Source organism: Jaculus jaculus, chromosome 21, assembly GCF_020740685.1.
Source record: "Jaculus jaculus isolate mJacJac1 chromosome 21, mJacJac1.mat.Y.cur, whole genome shotgun sequence".
Taxonomy (NCBI): Eukaryota; Metazoa; Chordata; class Mammalia; order Rodentia; family Dipodidae; genus Jaculus; species Jaculus jaculus.
The window spans coordinates 11,385,655-11,407,464 of NC_059122.1; the positions used below are offsets into that span (position 1 = coordinate 11,385,655).

The 21,810-nt window shown below is 54.0% G+C and overlaps 2 protein-coding genes across 9 annotated transcripts in view; both read left to right on the top strand.

The window, feature by feature from the left end:
* The first annotated feature begins 988 nt into the window (after positions 1-988).
* On the top strand, positions 989-14,906 carry Rasal3 (RAS protein activator like 3). Its single transcript, XM_045139289.1, has 18 exons — positions 989-1,031; positions 1,141-1,466; positions 2,952-3,094; positions 3,226-3,304; positions 3,438-3,499; positions 4,645-4,715; positions 6,987-7,113; positions 7,210-7,308; positions 7,644-8,186; positions 8,812-8,956; positions 9,156-9,300; positions 10,457-10,693; positions 10,806-11,007; positions 11,114-11,232; positions 13,224-13,596; positions 13,767-13,927; positions 14,476-14,524; positions 14,629-14,906. Exons 2-18 carry the CDS (start codon positions 1,151-1,153, stop codon positions 14,770-14,772), a joined length of 3,015 nt encoding a protein of 1,004 aa, XP_044995224.1. The 5' UTR covers positions 989-1,031; positions 1,141-1,150; the 3' UTR covers positions 14,773-14,906.
* Positions 14,907-17,592: 2,686 nt separating this feature from the next.
* Positions 17,593-21,810, top strand: part of Wiz (WIZ zinc finger) — a 34,544-nt gene continuing 30,326 nt past the window's right edge. For 4 of the 8 annotated variants that reach the window (XM_045139364.1, XM_045139368.1, XM_045139366.1 and 1 more), the window contains exons 1-2: positions 18,036-18,506; positions 19,448-19,710. In XM_045139364.1, coding sequence (XP_044995299.1) covers positions 19,506-19,710 — 205 coding nt within the window. In that variant the 5' untranslated portion in view covers positions 18,036-18,506; positions 19,448-19,505. Of the gene's footprint in view, positions 17,731-18,035; positions 18,507-19,447; positions 19,711-21,810 lie in introns of those variants that run through there. The other 4 variants (XM_045139365.1, XM_045139370.1, XM_045139371.1 and 1 more) reach the window with 4 other exon arrangements.

The window sequence follows — 21,810 nt, forward strand, 5'->3', positions numbered from 1 at the left end:
CAGGCTCTCTCTTGCTTATAGCCCAGGTTGACCTGGAATTCACTATGTAGTCTCAGACTGGCCTTGAAGTCACAGCAATCCTCCTACCTTGGTCTCCCAAATGCTGGGTTGAAAGACTTGCACCATCACACCCAGGAAGCAGGGGAGGAGAGACTGTGCCCCCCAGGGCCTCTAGCTGCTGCAAACTCCAGACACATGCACCACTTTGTGCATCTAGCTTTACGTGGGCACTGGGGAATCGAACTCTGGTCGTTAGGCTTTTCAGGCAAACGCCTTAACCACTGAGCCATCTCACTAGCCTCCCCCCCCAAAAAATAAGTATTTTCAGAAAACAAAACGGAGTCTCCTTTATGAATGATTATTGCCATGGATTAGGGCGGTGGCTCAGTGGATAAACCACCTACTAAGCAAGCATGAGTTCCTAAGTTCGGGTCCCCGGAGGAGCTCCTGTAAAAGCCAGAAGCTGCTGTGGGTCCTTTAGTCCCAGCACAGTGATGGTGAGATGGGAGAATTTTCTGGAAGCTCAAGAGACCTTACTGCAAACCAGGTGGAAAGCTGGAACCAACAGGTGAAAGTTATCCTCTCACCTCCATCCGTGCGCCTTGAGGCGCGCACACACCAACACTCAGGCGCGCGCACACACACACACAGTAAGTTGCACGCCAAACAGTTTTTTCCAACTCAGGGCAATCCTACGCTCTGGCCGGCAGGGGACAAAACTTTCAGGTATGCTGTGTCCTTGCCAGCGTTCATTCAGCAGGTCCCCATGTCCCAGAGAAAAGCAAATGGGGCTCAAACAGAGGGATACGTGCGGCCTCCGGATCCTTCTCGCCACAAGTGGGCACTGCCACCTCCCTCACCCCCACCACCACCCCACAACCACTGCATCCTGCCCCCATCACGCCTTCCCGGCCTGTCCGCGGGGTGGGGTGGGGTGGGACAGACAGGGTCACGTGGAACTGTGTTCCGTGGGAGGAAGAGAGGCACAGAGCAGGCGGCGGCTGAGTCTGGGGCTGGCCAGGAAACCAAAGGTATGTGTGTGCCCTCCGCTCCCTCCGCAGTGGGTTCCCTAAAGCCAGGGCTGAGAAGGATGGTGGGTGGAGGAAGATGCTCGTGTAACCCTCTCCGTGCCCTCAGCAGAGCCTCTGCCATGGAGCCATCGTTGCCAAGGGAGGCCTCCCATGCCCAGCCGGTGGCGACCTCTCCGCTGAAAGCATACCAGTGGCACTCTGGACGCGGGGAGAAGGGGCCTGGGGGCTTCCGCTGGGGCCGCTTTGCAAGCTGGGGGAGGGCCCTGAGCCACCAGGAGCCCATGGTGAGCAGCCAGCCAGCCCCTCCTCCTCCTCGCTCGCTGTTCCGAAGGGTGCTCTCGGCACCCCCCAAAGAATCCAGGCCCAGCGGCCTCCGGCTGTCCAAGACCCTGTGGTCGAGACAAAAGACGGAACCTCTGGAGCCCAAGGCCCCAGGTATGAGCTCCCCCCCACCACCACCCTGACGCTTGGGTCCTGCTGGGTGGCCGGATGCTTGGGGTTCTGTCTGCCATCTGAACATCAGCCTTCTAGACACAGGAAGCTGTGGGGAGTGTGAAAAACCTAGCAGGAAGTGACTGGGGGGCCCCCAGCAAACCTCTTCCCTCTTTCAACCTAAACAAGGAGTGAGGAAGGGTTGCAGGGGCCCACATTGCTCCGGGCCTCAGCCAGAGGAAGGGGTACAGAGTACACCCCACCCACAGTTAGTCCATGCAAGTGGCAGATGGCTCTGGGACCTGACGGACACGCCTTGTACCCAAGGGCGAAGCTCATCCTCTTCTGCCCGGGATCCATCTCAGCTCCCACATAGCCTGCGTGTGGCTTTCTTTGCTTTCTTGAGCCTGAACGGTTCACATCTGTACCTTAAAGAGGGTGTTCATTCATTCACTGGGGCACACAGCTGTGAGCAGAACAGGTGATATATTCCTAGCACCCATGGAGCTCACAGCATAGCGGGGGGAGAGTTGCAGACAGAAGGATAAAAACACATCCTTGGGCTGGAGAGATGGTTTAGCGGTTAAGGCGCTTGCCTGCGAAGCCTAAGGATCCCCAGTTCAAGGCTCGATTCCCCAGGACCCACGTTAGCCAGATGCACAAGGGGGCGCATGCATCTGAAGTTCGTTCGCAGAGGCTGGAGGCCCTGGCGCGCCCATTCTCTCCTCTCTCTCTCTCTCTCTCTCTCTCTCTCTCTCTGCCTGTTTCTCTCTCTCTCTCTCTCTCTGTCACTCTCAAAAAAAAAAAAAAAAAAAAAAAAAAAACTCAGAGTGGTCAGAATTTGCCCGAGGATGTACAGCCTGACACATGGTTGATGTTGGCTGTACCTTTGGTGTATGAAGTGGTGGATGGGCTGGAGAGACAGCTTAGGAGTTAAGGTCCTTAAAGACAGATGTTCAACTCTCCAGATCCCACATAAGCCAGACACAAAGGTTGCACATCCCCACTAGGTGGCACAAGCATCTGGAGCTCAACTGCAATGGCTGAGACCCTAGTGCCCCAATTCTCTCTCTCTCTTAAAAAAAAAAAAAAAAGCTGGGCATGGTGGCGTATGCCTTTAATCCCAGCACTCGGGAGGCAGAGGTAAGAGGATCGCAGTGAGTTCAAGGTCACCCTGAGACTACATAGTGAATTCCAGGTCAGCCCGGGCTAGAGTGAGACCCTACCTTGAAAAAAAATAATAAATTAAAAAAAAAAATAGAGGTAAAAGATGGGTGTGGTGGTGCACTCCTTTAATCCCAGCACTTGGAAGGCAGAGATAGGAGGATGTCCGTGAGTTCGAAGCCACCCTGAAACTACATAGTGAATGTCAGGTCAGCATAAGGTAGAGTGAGACCCTACCTTGAAAAAAAAAAAAAAAAACAAAGTGGCTGGGTGGAAAACCAAGGACTCAAAGATAGATGCCTCGGTCCTCTTTCCTTTTCCCAGAGCTGAAGCAGGAGCTAGAACCAGAGCCAGGGTCGCCTGCCCCACAGATCCCCGAGGCGCCCACCCCCGACGCGCCTGTCTGGGACATAGGCAGCTTTGCCCTGCTTGATGGAAGGCTGGTGCTGCTCGGGAGTGAGGAGGAGGTAAGATGGGGGGCAAGGAGAGGGGGTAGGACTCCGTGCAGATGACGGGAATGCGCTTGCCCCCTCCCCACGCCACGCCCTGCCTGCCTGCCTCCCTCCCCTTTCTGATTGTCACGCCTGTGGGAGCACAGGGTCCCCGCAGGTCCCGAGTGGGGAGCACCAGTTCCGAGGGCAGCATGCAAACAGCCATAGGGAACGTGAAGGGCCCCGGTAAGTTGAAGAGGTGGGGGAGGCTTTGTAGTTTGGGAGACACCCGTATTATATACCTAGAAGGGTACAGAATACATGATGACTTCAATTCTCAGCCGCCTCGCTCTGACTACCTCCCCCCCCTCCCCCCCAGATGGGAACCGTGGAAGAACTGAGCCAGAAGCTGCTAGCTCCAGCCAGGTCCACAATGTTCGGGTAAGGCAGGCAGTGGGGGAAGGGGTCTCACACCTAAGAGACAAGTTCTCTACCACTGAGATATATCCTCCAGCCGTTAATTTTTACCCTATTTTTTCCTTGTTTTGTGGGTTGTTTTTTTTTTTTTTTTTTTTGTTTTGTTATATTGCCTCCCGTACTTCACTAAAATAATTTTAGGACATGGGTGCACACCGGGCGTGGTGGTGCACACCTTTAATCCCAGCACTCGGGAGGCAGAGGTAGGAGGATCACCGTGAGTTCAAGGCCACCCTGAAATGACAGAGTTAATTCCAGGTCAGCCTGGATCAGAGTGAGACCCTACCTCGAAAAACCAAAAAATAAAATAAAATAAAATAAAAATACAAAATTTTTTTTTTTAAAAAAAAGTATTTTTAGGCTGGGGAGATAATGAGAACGTTTTCTTCTCCACTTTTTATTTTCTTATTTTCGAATGCTGTTTGGGTGTTTTTATTTCGAGACAGGATCTTTCTGTGGCTCAGATTAGCCACCTTGTAGACCAGGCTGGCCACCAACTCCCACCAATCTCCCTGCGTCAGCCTCCCAAATGTAGGGGTTACGGGAGCGAGCCACCGTGCGCAGCTCATGGGAAGCGCAGGGTTGGTTGGGTTCCTTAGAAATGAATACTGCGGGCTGGAGAGATGGCTTAGCGGTTAAGCGCTTGCCTGTGAAGCCTAAGGACCCTGGTTCGAGGCTCGGTTCCCCAGGTCCCACGTTAGCCAGATGCACAAGGGGCCACACGCGTCTGGAGTTTGTTTGCGGATGCTGGAACCCATTCTCTCTCTCTCCCTCTATCTGTCTTTCTCTGTGTCTGTCACTCTCAAATAAATAAATAAATAAATAAAATTTAGAAAAAAAAAAAAAAAAGAAATGAATACTGCTGGGCAGGGGAACAGTGCCACTGGCAGAGCCTGTGCCCGGCAGAGCCTGTGCCCATCTTGAGGCCCTGCGTTCAGCCCCGAGCACTGCAAACGATGAAAATGAATGGCGAGCTACTGGGTTAAAGTTACTGCCAAGTGTGACCTGTCCTGGGGTCCACTAAGGACTGCAGACCCTCCAGATACCCTGGAGGGAAGGAGCTGAGGAGAAAACACAGGTTTGTACCTGGCTGATGTCCTTTCCACCAGGGCTTGCTCAAGAGACTGAAGGAGAAGAAAAAGGCCAAGCTGGAGATGGGAGCTCACACCCCTCGGGATGGGTAAGAGTTTCTGGGGCACTGAAGGGGCTTGCCACTCTCCTCGCTCTTGCTGCCTTATTGTCTTTACCTTATTCCACCCCCCCCCCATGATCAGCTCTGCATCAGGTGACATCTGGGCCACAATGCCCCAGCACACACAGAAAGGTAGGAGTGAGTTCTAATACAACACAAGGCAAACCAGGCATGGTGGCACATGTCTTTAATCCCAGCTGAGGTAGGAGAATCGCCCGGAATTCAAGGCCAGCCTGGGGTTACAGAGTGAGCTTCAGGTCAGCCTAGGCTTGAGTGAGAAACTCCCTTGGGCGGGGGGTGAGGCTAAGGCTGGGCATGGTGGCTCACTCCTTTAATCCAATCTTTTGGGAGGTGGAGGTAGGAAGATCATTGTGAGTTCGAGGACAACCTGAGACTACATATTTCTGGTCAGCCTGAGCTGGAATGAGACCCTACCTCGGGGGAAAAAAAAAATATATATATATATGTATATATATAATAAATTTAGAAAGGGCTGGAGAGATGGCTTAGCAGTTAAGGCGCATGCCTATGAAGCCTAAGGACCCAGGTTCAATCCTCCAGGTCCCACGTGAGCCAGATGTACATGGTGGCACATGCATCTAGAGTTCGTTTGCAGTGGTTAGAGGCCTTGCCATGCCCATTCTCACTCTCTCTCTCTGTCTCTAATAAATAAATAAAAATAAATCTTTTTTAAAAAGGAAAGTAAAAAAATATATATAGGCTGGAGAGATATCTAAGTGGTTAAAGGCACTTGCTTGCAAAGCCTACTGGCCTGAAGTTCAGTTCCCCAGTACCCACATTAAACCAGATGCAGGGGCTGGAGAGATGGCTTAGCTTCTAAGCGCTTGCCTGTGTAGCCTAAGGACCCCGGTTTGGGGCTTGATTCCCCAGGACCCACACAAGCCAGATGCACAAGGTAGCACATACATCTGGAGTTTGTTTGCAGTGCCTGGAGGCCCTGGTGCACCCATTCTCTCCCTCTCTCCCTCCCTCCCTCTCTCTCTCTCTCTCTCTCTGTCACTCTCATATAAATACAAAGAAACAAAAAATTAAAAATAAACAGAGGCACAAAATGGCTCATGTGTCTAGAGTTCATTTTCAGTGGCCAGAGGCCCTGGCATGATATACTCTGTGTGTGTGTGTGTGTATATACATATATATATGTGTGTGTGTGTGTGTATATATATATATATATGTGTGTATTATATATATTATATATATGTATGTGATATATATATATAACATATAAAAATGTATGTGTGTATGTATGTATGTATCAACATAGAAGCTAAGTGGACACCCTGAATCTGGGAGGGTCAGGGAAGGGACCCTTAAACTGAGGGGTCCAATGGATGGACGGATAGAAATTTGCCAAGAGAGGCTGGGGAAAGTGTTCCAGGCAGAGGGAACCGCAGGTGCAAAGGCAGAACGGGACATTAGCTAGGGGGAATGGAGATCAGAAAGGAAGCCATTATGTGGGGGAGATGAAGTCAAACGTGACAAGGAGGAGAAAGAGCTCGTGCGGGCCAGTATTGAGGAATTGTGCTTATCTTAAAGGTGATGGGAGAGATGGCTTAGCAGTTAAGGCATTTGCCTGCAAAGCCAAAGGACCCAGGTTCAATTCCCCAGGACTCACAGTAAGCCAGATATGCATGCATGTAGAGTTTTTTTCTTACAGTGGCTGAAGGCCCTGGCACACCCATTCTTTATCTATATCTATATCTATATCTATATCTATATATCTATATCTATATCTATCTATCTATCTATCTATCTATCATCTGTCCATCATCCATCTATCTATCTCCCTCTTTCTATCTCTCAAATAAATAAAATGTAATTTTTAAAAGATTAAAAATCAGGTATTTTTAAAAGGGGCAGGAGAAATGGCTTAGTGGTTAAGGCTCTTGCCTAGAAAGCCAAAGGACCCAGGTTCCATTACCCAGGAACCACATCAGGGACATGCACAAGGGGGCGCGCATACGTCTGGAGTTCGTTCGCAGTAGCTGGAGGCCCTGGCACGCCCATTCTTCTTTCTCTCTCTCCCCCTGCCTATTTCTCTCTATCTCAACTGAGTAAGAATTTTTTTAAAAGATTAAAAATCAATAATAATAATAAGGCGATAAGACACTGTAGGAAGGATGTTTAGAGATAGGCCTGGGCAAGATCTAGTTCAGGTTTGTCTCTAGTCTTCCCTTGCCCTTCAGGCCGTGGGTGAGGAAGGAGGAATGACCAGTTGCTCCCCCACCCGCTCCACAGGTCCCCCAGTGCTCTGGGCTCCAGGGAATCGCTGGCCACGTTCTCCGGGTTGGATTTGGGCGCTGAGCGGGATGTGCGCATCTGGCCGTTGCATTCGAGCCTCCTCGGGGAGCCCTACTGCTTCCAGGTAAATGCAGGCAAACCCCCACCCTGCATCCCATCCCCGAGCCTTCGGCTCCGCCCTGAGCTTCATCTAGATCTTTGGGATTCCGCGCACCGACAGGTAACTTGGGCAGGCGGGAGCCACTGCTTCTCGTGTCGCTCCGGCGCGGAGAGAGACCGCTGGATCGAGGACCTTCGCCGCCAGTTCCAGCCGTGCCAGGTCACTGAGAGGCGGGACGTGGGTACCCGGAAAGCCCGCCCACAGCCCATGCCACACCCCTTCTCCCAAACTCACCGCCCCGCCCACACATTTGCAAAACCTCACCTCCCTGCTGGGCAGTCCCCAAACTTGGCATCCGAAGCCCATCTTGGAACTCCGACGTGTGTCTAGAAGATCCTACACAGGAAGCCTTCTGCTTGCCACCTCTAGATGTTGGCAGCTCCCCGCTCCCAGGGACCCAGCGATGTCCCCAAGCCCCCGCCCCCCCGCAAGCCTGAGCGCGCGGTTCGCCCCGCGCATCTCCAAACCGGCTTCCCCTCCCGTACCGCCTCCAGGACAGCGTGGAGCGGGAGGAGACGTGGCTGAGCGTGTGGGTGCACGAAGCGAAGGGGCTGCCCAGGACCGCGAGCACTGCGCCCGGCGTGCGCACCGAGCTGTGGCTGGACGGCGCGCTCTTGGCGCGCACTGCGGCGCGGTCAGGCCCCGGGCAGCTCTTCTGGGCCGAGCGCTTCCACTTTGAGGCTCTACCGGCAGCCCGACGCCTATCGTTACGGCTTCGTGGAGCTGACCCCGAGGGTCCGGTGGTGGGTCGGGTGACGCTGGCCCTGGAGGAGGTGAGCGTCCCCCGGGCGCCTCCCGCGGGCTTGGAGCGTTGGTTCCCGCTGCTCGGGGCGCAGGCCCGGGGCGCGCTGCGGGCGCGGATCAGGGCACGGCGTCTGCGCGTGCTGCCGTCCGAGCGCTACAAGGAGCTGGCCGAGTTCCTGACCTTCCACTACACTCGCCTCTGCGGGGCCCTGGAGCCCGCGCTGCCCGCGATGGCCAAGGAGGAGCTAGCCACAGCCATGGTGCGGGTACTGAGGGCCACTGGCCGGGCGCAGGTGAGGAGCCGATGCAGCGCCCTAAGGGGAGCGGGGAGGAGACACCAGTCCCGGAGGGGGACGCCTGGAGTGGGGCACGGACTCCAGAAGGGTCCGTCAGATGGAAGACTGGGCATGAGCTGAACCTCTGCACGCCGCGAGGCTCGCTTCTGAGTGACGGGTGGTTTGTGGCTTCACTTAAAAGCCCAGGCGTGGTGGCGCACGCCTTTAATCCCAGCACTCGGGAGGCAGAGGTAGGAGGATCACCGTGAGTTCGAGGCCAGCCTGAGACTACAGAGTGAATTCCAAGTCAACCTGGGCTAGAGGGAGACCCTACCTCGAAAAACAAACAAAAAAAAAAAAAAAAAAGGAGGAGGAAAGAAAAGGAGAAAGAAAGAAAGAGAGAGAGAAAAAAGAAAAACTGTACCTAGGCGTGGTGGCGCACACCTTTATTCCCAGCACTCAGGAGGCAGAGGTAGGAGGATCGCCGTGAGTTCGAGGCCACCCTGAGACTACATAGTGACTTCCAGGTCAGCCTGAGCTAGAGTGAGACCCTACCTCGGAAAACCGTTCTCAGGGCAGCCGCACCTGGATATCACAAAGATTCCCCGCGGTTATTATGCACAGTGTCACGTCTGCCCTCCAGGCGTTGGTGACAGACCTGGCTACAGCGGAGCTGGCGCGCTGTGGAGGTCGTGAAGCTCTGCTGTTCCGAGAAAACACCCTGGCCACCAAGGCCATTGACGAATACATGAAACTGGTGGCGCAGGATTACCTCCAGGAGACCTTGGGTGAGCTGCGGTTGGGACTGCGTTAAGAGGCCTGCTGGGTGGGTTGCCCTGGGTGACCTGCGCACTGGTAGTGAGTGGTGCCTTGGGCATGCCAAGATTCTAGGCGGGAGTGGAGAATTGGAACAGGTGCATCCACGGGAAACTGGAAATGGTGCCGGAGGTGGGTTTTGGATTTCACGGCCTTGGGGGCGGGGCGTAGGGCAGGTTGTGCGGCGCGTCTGTGCCTCCGCCGACAGCTGTGAAGTGGACCCCAGCAAGTGCCCAGCCACAGAGCTGCCGGAACACCAGGCCAGACTTCGAAACAGCTGCAAGGAAGTCTTTGAAGCCATCGTCCGCTCCTATGAGTAAGAGTGTGGGGCCTCTGAGCCCAGCCCCGTTTCTCAGCCTCTCTGCTGCCCTGGCTCCTCAGTTAGGGTGCCCAGCTAGAGTCAGGACATTCAATTACATTCAGCACAGTATTTGGTGCACACTTACACTTTAAAATTTTATATATATATTATATATATATATATATATATATATAATATATATATGTATGTATATGTATATGTATATTGAGGGTTTTTTTTTCAGGTTCTAGCGGGGGAGCGGTCCTCCTTTATTCAGAAAAGGTCCTCTTTGACCCCGAGTGCAGCTTTGGGAGGGGTGCATGGGGAGCGGTGTAGCAATGGGATGACAGATGTCACATCCAGATCACCCTCACATCTTATTTATTTACTTGAGAGAGAGAGGGAGGGAGAGAACGGGTGCGCCAGGGCCTCCAGCCACTGCAAAGGAACTCCAGATGCATGTGCCCCCTTGTGCATCTGGCTTACGTGGATCCTGGGGAATCGAACCTCGGTCCTTTGGTGTTGCAGGCAAGCGCCTTAACCGCTAATCCACCTATCCAGCCGTCACGCTTATACTTTTAAAGGTATTCACTGTAGACAGGTGTGTTGGCGCACACCTTTCATCCCAGCACTCGGGAGGCAGAGGTAAGAGGATTGCTGTGAGTTTGAGGCCACCCTGAGACCTTGAATTTGGGGCATGGGATCATTTAAGATCAGGGGACATAGCACGTGAATCAGAGGTCATAGAATCAAGATTCTATGCTGACTTGAGTCAAGTGGTATGGAACTCTGATATATGAAAATAGGAATCCTGTGTAGTTAGAAGCTAAGGAACTAAGTCCTAAACTACTCTGGGGTCAGATGGCAAAGGGGATAAGGTTGCCAGATAGAGCAAATAAAACTTTAGGACATCCAGCTAAAGTTTTCTTTGACATAAATTCCAAATACCTTTTTGTTCTGTTTTGTTTTGTTTTGTTTTGTTTTGAGGTAGGGTCTCACTGTAGCCCAGGCTAACCTAGAATTTACTATGTAGTCTCAGGCTGGCCTCGATCTCATGGCAATCCTCCTACCTCTGCCTCCCGAGTGCTGGGATGAAAGGCGTGCGCCTCCACGCCCAGCCACCCATGATCTTTATAGCATCATCCACTGACCAATGCCTCTTCTGCCCTAGCTGGTTCCCAGCAGAGCTGGGCGCTGTGTTTTCAGGCTGGCGAGAAGTATGCAAGGCACGTGGCTCTGAGGCCCTGGGCCCTCGGCTGGTGTGTGCCTCCCTCTTTCTGCGATTTTTATGCCCTGCCATCCTGGCACCCAGCCTCTTTGGCCTGGCACCGGATCACCCGGCCCCTGGACCAGCCCGTACCCTGACTCTGATTGCCAAGGTCATCCAGAACCTTGCCAATCGTGCCCCGTAAGTGCTTGGAGGCTGGTGCGTGTGCGTGCGTGTGTGTGTGTGTGTAGGGTACAAAGCTAAAGGGTTGGCAGGTGACTTTCCTGACTCAGCCATCCTGGTACCAACTCAGGTTCGGTGAGAAGGAAGCCTATATGGGCTTCATGAATGCTTTCCTGGAGGAGCATGGGCCGGCCATGCAAGGCTTCCTGGACCAAGTGGCGGTGGTGGACACGGCTGCTTTGCCCAGTAGTTACCAAGGCAGCGGAGACCTGGCGCTCCAGTTGGCAGTTCTGCACGCTCAGCTCTGCACGATTTTTGCAGAACTTGACCAGGTGTGGTCTGAGTCCAAAGCCCCGGAGGCAAGAAGGTTGTGGAGTCTCTGCCCCCAGGGAACTCACCGGGCTTCCTCCTCCCCCCACCCCCCGAATGCATTGACAGACCACCCGAGATGGCTTAGAACCGCTACCCACCATCTTACAAGCCATTGAGGAGGGCCGGCCTGCCCCCGTGTGTGTGCCAATGCATCTTCCCCGGACTCCTATCCAAGTCCACTCCAGGTAGCCTCGAGTCTGCTCTGGGTTCTGGTGGGTGGGCTCAGACTGAGGGTGAAAGGGGTCCAAATCAGGGAGTGATGCGCGGTGCGGTCAAATGCAGACGGTCACAGAATCAGACTGAGTGCAAGGTAAGGGTCAAGTCATATCTGGGGTCAGAGAAGGTAGCTTTGGGGGAAGAGATGGTCAGTCAGAGGTTGTGAATGGGTCAAATCAATGATCAGGCTGGGGCCAGATGTTAGAATGTGGTCACCAAAGGATGGGGGGGGCGCTGGAGAGATGGCTTAGTGGTTAAGGCACTTGCCTGAAAAGCCAAAGGACCCAGGATCGAGTTCCCCAGGAGCCAGATGCACAAGGTGGTAAGTGCATCTGGAGTTGGCTTGCAGCGGCTGGAGGCCCTGGCAATTCTCTCTCTCTCTCTTTCTGTATCTCTCTCTCTTTCTCCCTCAAATAAATTTTTAAAAATAAAGTAAAAACTCCCTTTTTTTTTTTTTTTAAGGTCAGGGCAGAGGTTAGGCTTAGGTCAGAGAGGGATCAGACATTATAGACAGCAGCATATTTGCAGTCAAAAGTTAGGGGCCGGGCTGGAAAGATGGCTTAGCGGTTAAGCGCTTGCCTGTGAAGCCTAAGGAACCCGGTTGGAGGCTCGATTCCCCAGGACCCACGTTAGCCAGATGCACAAGGGGGCGCACGCGTCTGGAGTTCGTTTGCTGTGGCTGGAAGCCCTGGCACGCCCATTCTCTCTCTCTCTCTTTCTCTCTCTGCCTATATCTCTCAAATGAATAAATTAAAATAAACAAAAAAAAAAACAAAAAAAAAAGTTAGGGGCCATGTTCTGTCAAGGAGTAAGGAAAACAGAGTCAGCTTAAGGTTACAGGTTGGAGAGAATATGAGGTCACCTTGGGAAGGAAGAGAGTAGCCAGGCATAGCACACGCCTTTACGCCCCAGCTCTCGTGAGGCAGAGGTGAGAGGATCACTGTGAGTTCGAGGCCATCTTGGGCCTACAGACAGACATCCAGGTCAACCTGGGCTAGAGTGAGACCCTACCTCGAAAAAAAAAAACAAAACGAAAGGCTGGAGAGATGGCTCTCAGCAGTTAGAGCACTTGCCCGCATAAAGCCCAACGACCTGGGTTGGATCCCCCAGGACCCACGTGAGCCAGATACAAGAAGTGGTACATGCATCTGGAGTTCGTTTGCAGTGGCAAGAGGCCCTGATGCCCCATTATTATTCATTCATTCATTCTCTCTCTCTCTGCAAATAAAATTTTTAAAAATCAAAAAGAAAAAAAAAAAAAAAAGAAGGTATCTTTGTGAGCAGAGGTCAATCCCAAAGTAAGATTGGAATCAATTATGGAGAGTCAGGTCAGAGGTCAGGGTCAACGCTTTAGAAGGGGAAAGGTATTGAGGTCCTGTCCAGGTCTTAGAGAGTGTGTCCACCCTCCCAGTTCACAAGTGTGTGCCAATACACACACACACACACAAAATGTGGTGGTGGTAATGGACAAGGTCAAATTGATGTAAAAAGTGGGGTTATTCCTTTTTTTTTTTTTTCCTTTTGTTTGGTTTTTCAAGGTAGGGTCTCCCTCTAGCTCAGGCTGACCTAGAATTCACTATGTAGTCTCAGGGTGGCCTTGAACTCATGGCGATCCTCCTACCTCTGCCTCCCAAGTGCTGGGATTAAAGGCATGTGCCACATGCCCAGCTCTTTTGTTTGCTTTGAACTTAAATTTTTTTAAATTTTATTTATTTGAGAGTGAGAGAGAAGGTGTGTGCCGGGGGCCTCTAGCCACTGCAAAAGAGCTGCAGACGAATGCACCACCTTGTGCACCTGGCTAATGTGGGTTCTGGAGAAATCAAACCGAGGTCCTTTGGCTTTGCAGGCAAATGTCTGAATCACTAAGCCATGGGGTGATTTTTGACCAGAGGTTGGGATGGGGTCATCTTAAGGATACTGTCAAGTGCTGAGCTTCTATATCCCCTCATTCCCCCTCCAGCTTTTCCGCAGGGGAGAGGCCCGGTTTCCTGGCTCCCCGAGACCTCCCAAAGCACACCCCTCTCATCTCCAAGAGCCAGTCTCTGCGCAGTTTTCAGGGTGCTGGGAGCTGGGCCCGGAGGCGGCCGGATGAGCAGAAGCGCCCCCGGCCCCTTCGGCCAGTGCAGCGCACACAGAGCGTCCCTGTCCGCCGCTGTCCATCGGTGGGGGGCCGGCAGCGACCCAAGGGCTCCCAGCGTCCTGCGCCACGTGGCCGGGCCTTGATCGGGGATTCGGCCTCCCTGCCTCGGAGGCCATCAGTGCCCTGGCAACGCCAGCTGGACCTGCCCAGGGACCGAGAGCAGATGCTGGACACACGTCGACCGATGGGCAAGGTTATGCAGCGTCGCTTCGCGCCCGGAGGAGAGCGACCTTAGGAGTAGCCTTCCCCTCCCCGAGCGATGTTTCCCAACTTGGTAGAACTTGCAGATGAGGCAAAGCCCCTGGGACCGGGGTTCGGGTCTTTTGGGAGAGAGGAAAGATGACAGCTGCCGTCTCCCTACAGCTGTCAGAGCTACAGTGTGAGGTGGCCGCCCTGCGCAAGGAGCAGAGAGCGTTGTCCCGCCTGGTGGAGTCGCTGAATACCCACGTGCAGGCACTTGGAGGGCAGCCCGGGCAGCTCCGGAGGAGCCCGCAGCACGACCCGGACTCCAGGCTGGGAGCTGGGTGAGTCCCGATCCTCTCCATTAGCTCCCGCCCTTAGATGGGGTCGCACCAATAAAGTTTGTGCTTTGCATTCAAGTCGGCCCAAATCTCCGCCTTGGATGGCAGCCCCCTCCCCCCCCCCCCAAAAAAACGGCCTACTTCAAAGATCCAGGTTCTGCTCCAGCAGCTCCACTACAGACCCTGGACCTAGGCCCCATTTCTCAGCTAGCCCCTTAAAAAAAATTATTTCTTTATGAGAGAGAGAGAAAGAGGGAGGCAGAGAGAGAGAATGGGCGCGCCATGGACTCGAGCCACTGCAAACTGACTCCAGATGCATGTGCGCCCTCATGCATCTGGCTTTCGTGTGTCCTGGGTAATTGAACCAGAGTCCTTAGGTTTTGCAGGCAAATGCCTTAACCGCTAAGCCATTACCCCAGCCCAGCTTGCCCCCCTCTTAATCAGGCTGGGCCGCCATCTGGGCACATCCTCCAGCCCGTTCTAGTGAAGTTGTGCCTGCACCTTTTCCCCCTTACCCCCTCGCCCCTCCTTCTGCCCCTGACTTCCCACAGGACCTCAGAGTTGGATCCAAGCGCTGAAGACCATAGGCTGAAAAATCTGGTGAGATTACCGCTGGACAGGTCTGGTTGCCGGAGGGGGCAAGGGTTGGGGAGCAGCCCTCCGAGGGCTGCAAACCCATCTCCATGATTCCCCCCACCCCCCAGGAGAACCGCCTGAGCGAGCTGGAGCGCGCTCAGGGCCAGCTGAGGGAGGCCATCCAGAGCCTGCAGCTTCTCACAAGGACACCAGGATCTGGGAGTCAGCCCCTAGCTCTCAAAGCGCCCTTGGCCAACGGAGACACCACCTGAGCTGCCCATCTCATCCCATGGGATCTGGAAAGCCAGGAGAGCCATCCTGTGGGGTTCCTGACCCTGCTTCAGGCCCGCATGGTCTTCTGTGTGGGGTGGGGTGGAGGTACCCACCACTTCTGCGCTGTGACATTGTTTGGCAGAACCTCGATTTAAGTAAAATGGTGGTTCCTCCGCCCCGCTGTATCGCCAATCGAAAGCACACGGAGCGCACGCACGGGTCCCCATTCAGCTCACCCAAGTTCTTCCCTGACTTGAGGTCTTACGGAGAGGGAAATGTTGCCAGATTCTCAGCAGCTTAGGCCGTTTCTCGCAGGGCCTCTATTCTGTCGTCCGTTCAATGGACCGAAACTTACCCTACGCTATAGGAAAGGTGTTCAGTATGGGGACCCGTCGCTCCTCTAGGCAGCGCCCGCTTCTCAGTGAAGCGTAGATCTGCCACCTCACGTCCTACCAACTCCCCGGGCCCCGGATGACAGAATCTTTCTGGACCTCCAAGTTACAACACAAACCAGCTTCCCTTGTGATGGGGAAGGCATGGGATCATAGGCAGGTGAGAAGACAGTTGAGCTCTGCAGCTGAATGGCTGGATAAATGAGCAGACATTTGATTCATGGGTAAGGGGTAGGGTGCATGGAATGATAGGTAGACTAGACTAGATTGGCTTATTTTATTTAATATTTATTTTTATTATTATTATTTTATTATTTTATTTATTTTTCTTTTTTCTCAATTTTTATTAACATTTTCCATGATTTTAAAAAAGATCCCATGGTAATACCCTCCCCCCACACTTTCCCCTTTGAAATTCCATTCTCCATCATATACCCCCCCCCCCGCCATCTCAATCAGTCTCTTTTTTTATTTTGATGTCATGATCTTTTCCTCCTCTTATGTAGGTAGTGTCAGGCACTGTGAGGTCATGGATACCCAGGGTATTTTGTGTCTGGAGGAGCACGTTATAAGGAGTCCTACCCTTCCTTTGGCTCTTACATTCTTTCCGCCACCTCTTTCACATTAGACCTTGAGCCTTGGAAGGTGTGATCGAGATGTTAGTCAGTACTCCAGTCACTCACTTCTTTCCAGCACTATGATACCTTCGGAGTCATCCCAAGGTCACTGCCATCTGAAAAGAGAAGATTCTCTACCCAAAGTGAGAGTAACGTTAATATAAGGGTATAAATATTGAGAGAAGTGCTTGCTGGGCTCATGACTACCCCTGTTTTAAGTTTTCAGTATCAGGGATGTGTTCCTCCCCCACCCATGGAGCAGGCCTCCAGTCCAATTGGAGGGCAGTTGGTTTCCACCATGACAGATGTGACACTATTGCACCCTTTGTCTCGTTTGTCCTGGCTGGCCAATTATAAGGCTTGCAGTGTCCACTTTTGAGTATCTTCACTGGTGATATCTCTTTCTCCCATTGAACTACATGTAGAATGGTGTCTTCCAGCTTTCTGTCAGCTGGTCTATTTATTTATTTTTTTAGGTAGGATCTCGCTCTAGCCCCAGCCTGACCTGGAATTCACTGTGTAGTCTCGGGCTGGTCTCGAACTCCCAACAATCCTCCTCTCTCTAGGTTGACATCAGATGCATGTTTGACCTGGTAGATGTTGCTAACAGGTTGTTAACTAACCACAATGGATAGGTGTACCTAGCGAAGGCCTGACTCATGGGAGAGAATATTTGAACGGATTGAGTGATCGAACAGAACAGCTGTGATTATCTCTCTTGCTGAGGGCTTCTGGGACTCTGAGCTGAGCCATGGGAAAACAATAGACAGACATGGCCCCTTGTCTTCACCCGGAGAAGACAAGCATTCAGTGAATGCCCGGGACAGCTGTGTGGATGGTAGGGCGGAAGGACGCGCATAGAGATTATGGAGTCCTTGCTTGGCCATATGGATGCTTGCAAGGAGGAGCAACGGGCAGTAGATAAGAGTAGGGAGCCTGGGGAGATGAATCAGTGGTTCAAGGCGCTTGCTCGCAAAGCCTGCCAGCCCGGAGTTCAGTTCCTCCAGCACCCATGTAAAGCCAGATGCACAAAGTGGGGCGTGCATCTGGAGTTCCTTTGCAGTGGCAAGAAGACAAAAGCAGATGTGATTATAAGTGGATGCTTGAAGAGGTGAATGGATAGGCGATGTGTTGACGGGATGGGTAGTTAGGTGGTTGACCTATTGAACATGAGAATGGGTGGGTGGCGAGGCAAATGGGCGATGAAGGGGAAAAAGTACCAAGCTTGTGATGTGTGCGTGTGTGAGGGTCCTAGTGTGAAAGGAACGGACGCTGAGTTTTGGCAACGCGAAGTCACTCAGCAGGGGCTTGGAGATGCTGAAGTTCAGGACCAGCGAGCTGACGTTTGGAAGATAAGCTGATAGGGACAAGGGATTGAAAGCTCAGGGTGACCTCTGATGACCCATGGAGCGACTTGCTCGGCCATGGGAAGAGCCGCTGAGGTGATGGGAGCTACTGGGGGGGGTGGGGCAGGGGTGTGGTGGTGGGTGCTGCGTGGGGGGAGGGGAAGAAACAAAGAGTGTTGTCATGGTAACAGCCCCTCCCTAGATGCTCGCCTGGCGCGCGGGCCCTTTAAGGGTGACCTACTTGGCCACTCCCAACATGGCGGCGTGCCCGCTGGACCACCCATCCCCGCGGGGGGATGCTGCTCTAGACCTCCCCATCATGGCGGCGCGGCGGGGCTGTCGCGCTGAGGTCACGGCGGCGCGCCGGGGGGGCGGGGCGGCGGCAGGGGGGGAGCGATTTAAAGGGACAATGTCCCCGGAGCGGTGGTGGAGGAGGAGGAGGAGGCGGCGGCGGCGGCTGCTGCGGAGGCCGAGGCACCGGCACCGGCACCGGCAGAGGCAGTAACGGCAGCTACGGTCACACCGAGGAGGGGAGCCCCGAGGATCTTCCCCCAACGCACAGCCCACACCCCGGCATCCAGTCGGCGGTGCACGCCTCCTCGGTGAGATGCCGGGCCCGGCCTGGGAAGCCCACGGGCGGGGCGGAGCCGGAGCTGGGAGGAGGAGGAGGAGGAGGAGGAGGCCTGAGCTCGGGCCCGGCCGGGCAGGATGAACGAACAACCCCCTCTCCGCCGGGGCGGTGGGGGCGGGGCGGGGCCTGGACCGAGGGGCGGGGCCTGGGCGGTGGGCGGGGCCGCGCAGGTGGGGGAGGGGCCGGGGTCTCGGGGCAGGTGTCTCTCTCCCCCCCGACTTTGGATTGTCCCACGGGGTCTCCCGCCCCGTAGTGCACGGGCAGAGGACGCATCCCCAGGACCCTGGTCTTCCCCCCCCACCCCTCCGCCAAGGGTGCGCCCGCGCACTGCTATCTCCGTCCTCTGTGACCCCCCCCCCTGCCCGGGGAGGAGGGTGGGATATCTGGATGGGAACCCACTCCCCAATCCCAAGCTGCCAAAGTGCTCCGAAGTTGAGGTCCTGTCTGTCCCTCCCTCCCCACCCGCGGGCAGTGCCCACCCTCAGTGGGCAATCGGAGGTGCTTCTTCCAGGCCCCCGGGCAGAGACCCTCCTCCCCCATCACACCGAGATTGGCAGGCCGTGGACGGGGGTGGGGGGGGTGCCCTGGGAACATCCAGACCCCCCTCTCCCACACGCTCCCCAGGACAGAGCTTGCAGCCAGGCCTGGAGCCCCGGCCCCGCCCCGGTTGCCTGGGCCCAGCCTCCCCACCATCTCCCTGGGGAGGGCGCCTCATTCCTGTCCTTCACTTTCTGCGCTACCTTGAAGGTATTTATAGGTGGAAAGGACAGTTCTCCCCCCACCCCCACCCTTCCCTAGGGTCCTCCTTTCTGGACCAGGCGCCCCATCTGTCCCTCTTGCTGTCGGACCAGAGCAATCAGTATTGGTGGAGGGTGGTAGGTTAGAGGAATCCAGGCTCGGTATGCATGAGGGATAATGCTGGGGAGAAACGAACGGGTTAATGTTGGGGTCACTTGAGGCTATGGGGAGGTTAAGGGGTTAATTCTGAAGCACCCAAAGGTCCAGGTTTAGCGGGCAGGGTGGGAAGGGAAGGGAAAAAGTGATGTGGGAAACCTGAGGGGTATTGATGGGGAGGGGGAGACTTGAGATAGTAACTATATGGACTCAGAATGTGGAAATGGCTGGGGTTCTGGAAACTGGAGGCATAACTCTAGGCTCTGCCGGTGCCGAGAAGCCAGGGAGGAACTGGAGGGGACACTGCGGGACTGAAGGAGGGGATCTAGGAGAAGTGGATGGATTGACTAGGGAAGACAATGAGGCAACTGAATGTGTATGTTTAAAAGTGATAAACTACCAGGCGTGGTGGCGTACGCCTTTAATCCCAGCACTCGGGAAGCTGAGGTGGGAGGATCGCCGTGAATTCGAGGTCAGCCTGAGACTACGTAGTGAATTTCAGGTCAGCCTGGGCTAGAGCGAGACCCTACCTCGGAAAACAAACAAATAAAAGTGGGTAAACTGAGGCACTAAGGGTCTGTATAAAGAGATGAGTTATCCACGGGGTGAGGGTAGGTGTATTTGGGTTATAATAGATGTGGGTAGAGTCTCAGCCCCACTTATCCAGATCACTTGGTCTTCGAGGAAAACTGAGGCAGTGGGCTGCAAGGTTGAGGCCTGGGTTTGAGGAAGGGGAAACTGAGGCAGAATTCCTCTTTTACTTGTCCTAAGCACCTCCCTTTCTCTGTTCCCAGCTCCACAATGCCCCACTGAGCTTGAGCAGCACTTAGTGGAGACAAGGAGACAGCACCCATGGATGGGCCTCTGGTAGGTGGCCTGGCCACCCCGGATCATCCTCGAGGCCCAGAGAGACTGCCTGGCCCGGCCCCTAGGGAGGAGGATGAGAATGGGGCTGAGGCTGCTGAGGGGGAAGGTGACATCTTCCGGACTACCCGTTACCTGCCTGTCACCAAGGAAGGCCCCCGAGACATTCTGGATGGCAGAAGTGGCATTTCTGGTAAGAGGGCTCTGCGGCCCTAAGGAAGCATCTCACCCAGTCCCCGAGGCTCAGAGAGCCAGGTCACTGAGCCTGGCAGGAGCTGAGTTTGGGAGACTGAGTCTGCTTGAAGCCGAAAGCCCTTCTCTTGATGCTCTGCTTAGGTTTCCATGTCTCTCCCATTGTGAAAACAAGATGCTTTGGGAGTTTGTGGCTAGATGAAGGTCCCAGAGGGTGGCCAGGAGCTAGGACTCAAAACTGTGGGTGGTCTGGCTCCTTTCTATAAGCTAGACACCTGCTGGCTTCAGATGCCCGTATTAGCAACTGAGCTCCCCACCCCAAGCCCACCTGTTCCTCCATCCATCTATCTCACCTCCTTCTTGCTGTCTTGGTGAGCCTTGCTTCTAAGCATGGGACAAAACAGCTTGTGCCCTCTAGTGGTGAGAGAGAGAGAGACAGACAGACTGTGGCATGAGGAGTGCCTGCCCCCCCCTTTCTGCCACAATTTACCCTGCACAAGGGCATCTCACACTGGTCCCACCTTGCAGTTTGTTACTCACTCGTTAAATACTGAGCAGCAAGCGCCCGCCTTTAATCCCAGCACTCGGGAGGCAGAGGTAGGAGGATTGCTGTGAGTTCAAGGCCACCCTGAGACTACAGAGTGAATTCCAGGTCAGCCTGGGATACAGTGAGACCCTACCTCGTGGGGGGGGGGGGGGGGCGGGGCGGGGGGAACTGAGCAGCTACGATGTGCGAGGCTCAGTTCTAAGTGCTGGGAAAATAGCTGTAAGTGGAGGAGAGAATTCACTACCCAACAGGGGCTGGCATTCTAGCAGGGATGAACAATAATGCGGAGTACCTCAAGGGCAGGGGGGGTATCGGACGGAGTACCAGCTTGGGTAAAAGCCTCCCTGGGGGAGGTGGTGTTTGAGTAAAACACAACATGAACGGTGGGAAGGGTGCCCCGGGTGCCAGTGGGAAAGCTCTGTGGTGGGGCGGGGCCTGGCATGTGCAAGGACCAGGCAGGAACCTAGTGTAGCTGCCGAATGGTGAGATGCCACATCACACCTTTTCCCTCATCTCCTTCATCAGTCCCCAAAGGCTTTGACTTCCAAGAACTCCCAAGCACCTTGCCTGGGCTTCCTCCATGCCACAAGCTTTGCGTGATCAGTTTGTGTGGTTCTTAGGAAAGCCTTGTGTGGGGGGTACATTTGGTTATTACCATCCCGTGTTAGCTTTGGGCAGATCATGACCCTGCGGGTTGAAATATGTTGCCTGAGGTTACAGAGTCAGGCAGTAGTATGGCTTGACAGCCCGCATCTTTTTTTTTTTTTTTCTTATTTGTTCTCTTTTCTGCTGGGCAGTGCTAGGGACTGAAATCTGCAGAGGCTCAGCCACTGAGCTTCATCCTCAGCTGGTTTAATTTTTCAAACTTTATTATTTATTTATTTGAGAGAGAGAGAGAGAATGGACGCGCCAGGCCCTTCAGCCACTGCCAGCAAACTCCAGACGCATGCACCACCTTGTGCACCTGGCTTATGTGGGTACTAGGGAATCGAACATGGGTCCTTTGGCTTTGCAGACAAGTGCCTTAACCACTAAGCCATCCCTCCAACACTTTCATTTTTTTTTTTAAACTTTTCTTCTTATTTTGTTATCTTGCATTGCTTGCTTTTTAAAAAATATTTATTTATTGAGAGAGAGAATGAAAATGGGCGCACCAGGGCCTCCAGCCACTGCCAACGAACTCCAGATGCATATGCCACCTTGTGCACATGGCTTACGTGGGTTCTGGGGAGTCAAACCTGGGTCCTTAGGCTTCGCAGGCAAGTGCCTTAAGTGCTGAGCCATCTCTCCAGCCCACATTGCTGGGTATTGAACCCAGACCTTGCACATGCTAGGCAAGTGCTCTACTATTGAGCCATATCCCCAGCTCCCTCCATCCTTAGCCCCCTTCCCGGATTTTTGGGGTTCCTTGACCTGCCCCCACCCATAAGCACATCTCATGATGCGGAGATTTATGGACACACCTTCACAGAGAGTACACAGCATCCCTGCTATCATGGGCCTCATTAACTGGGGCAGGGGATATAAACATGCAACAAGAAGTAGGATATGCCT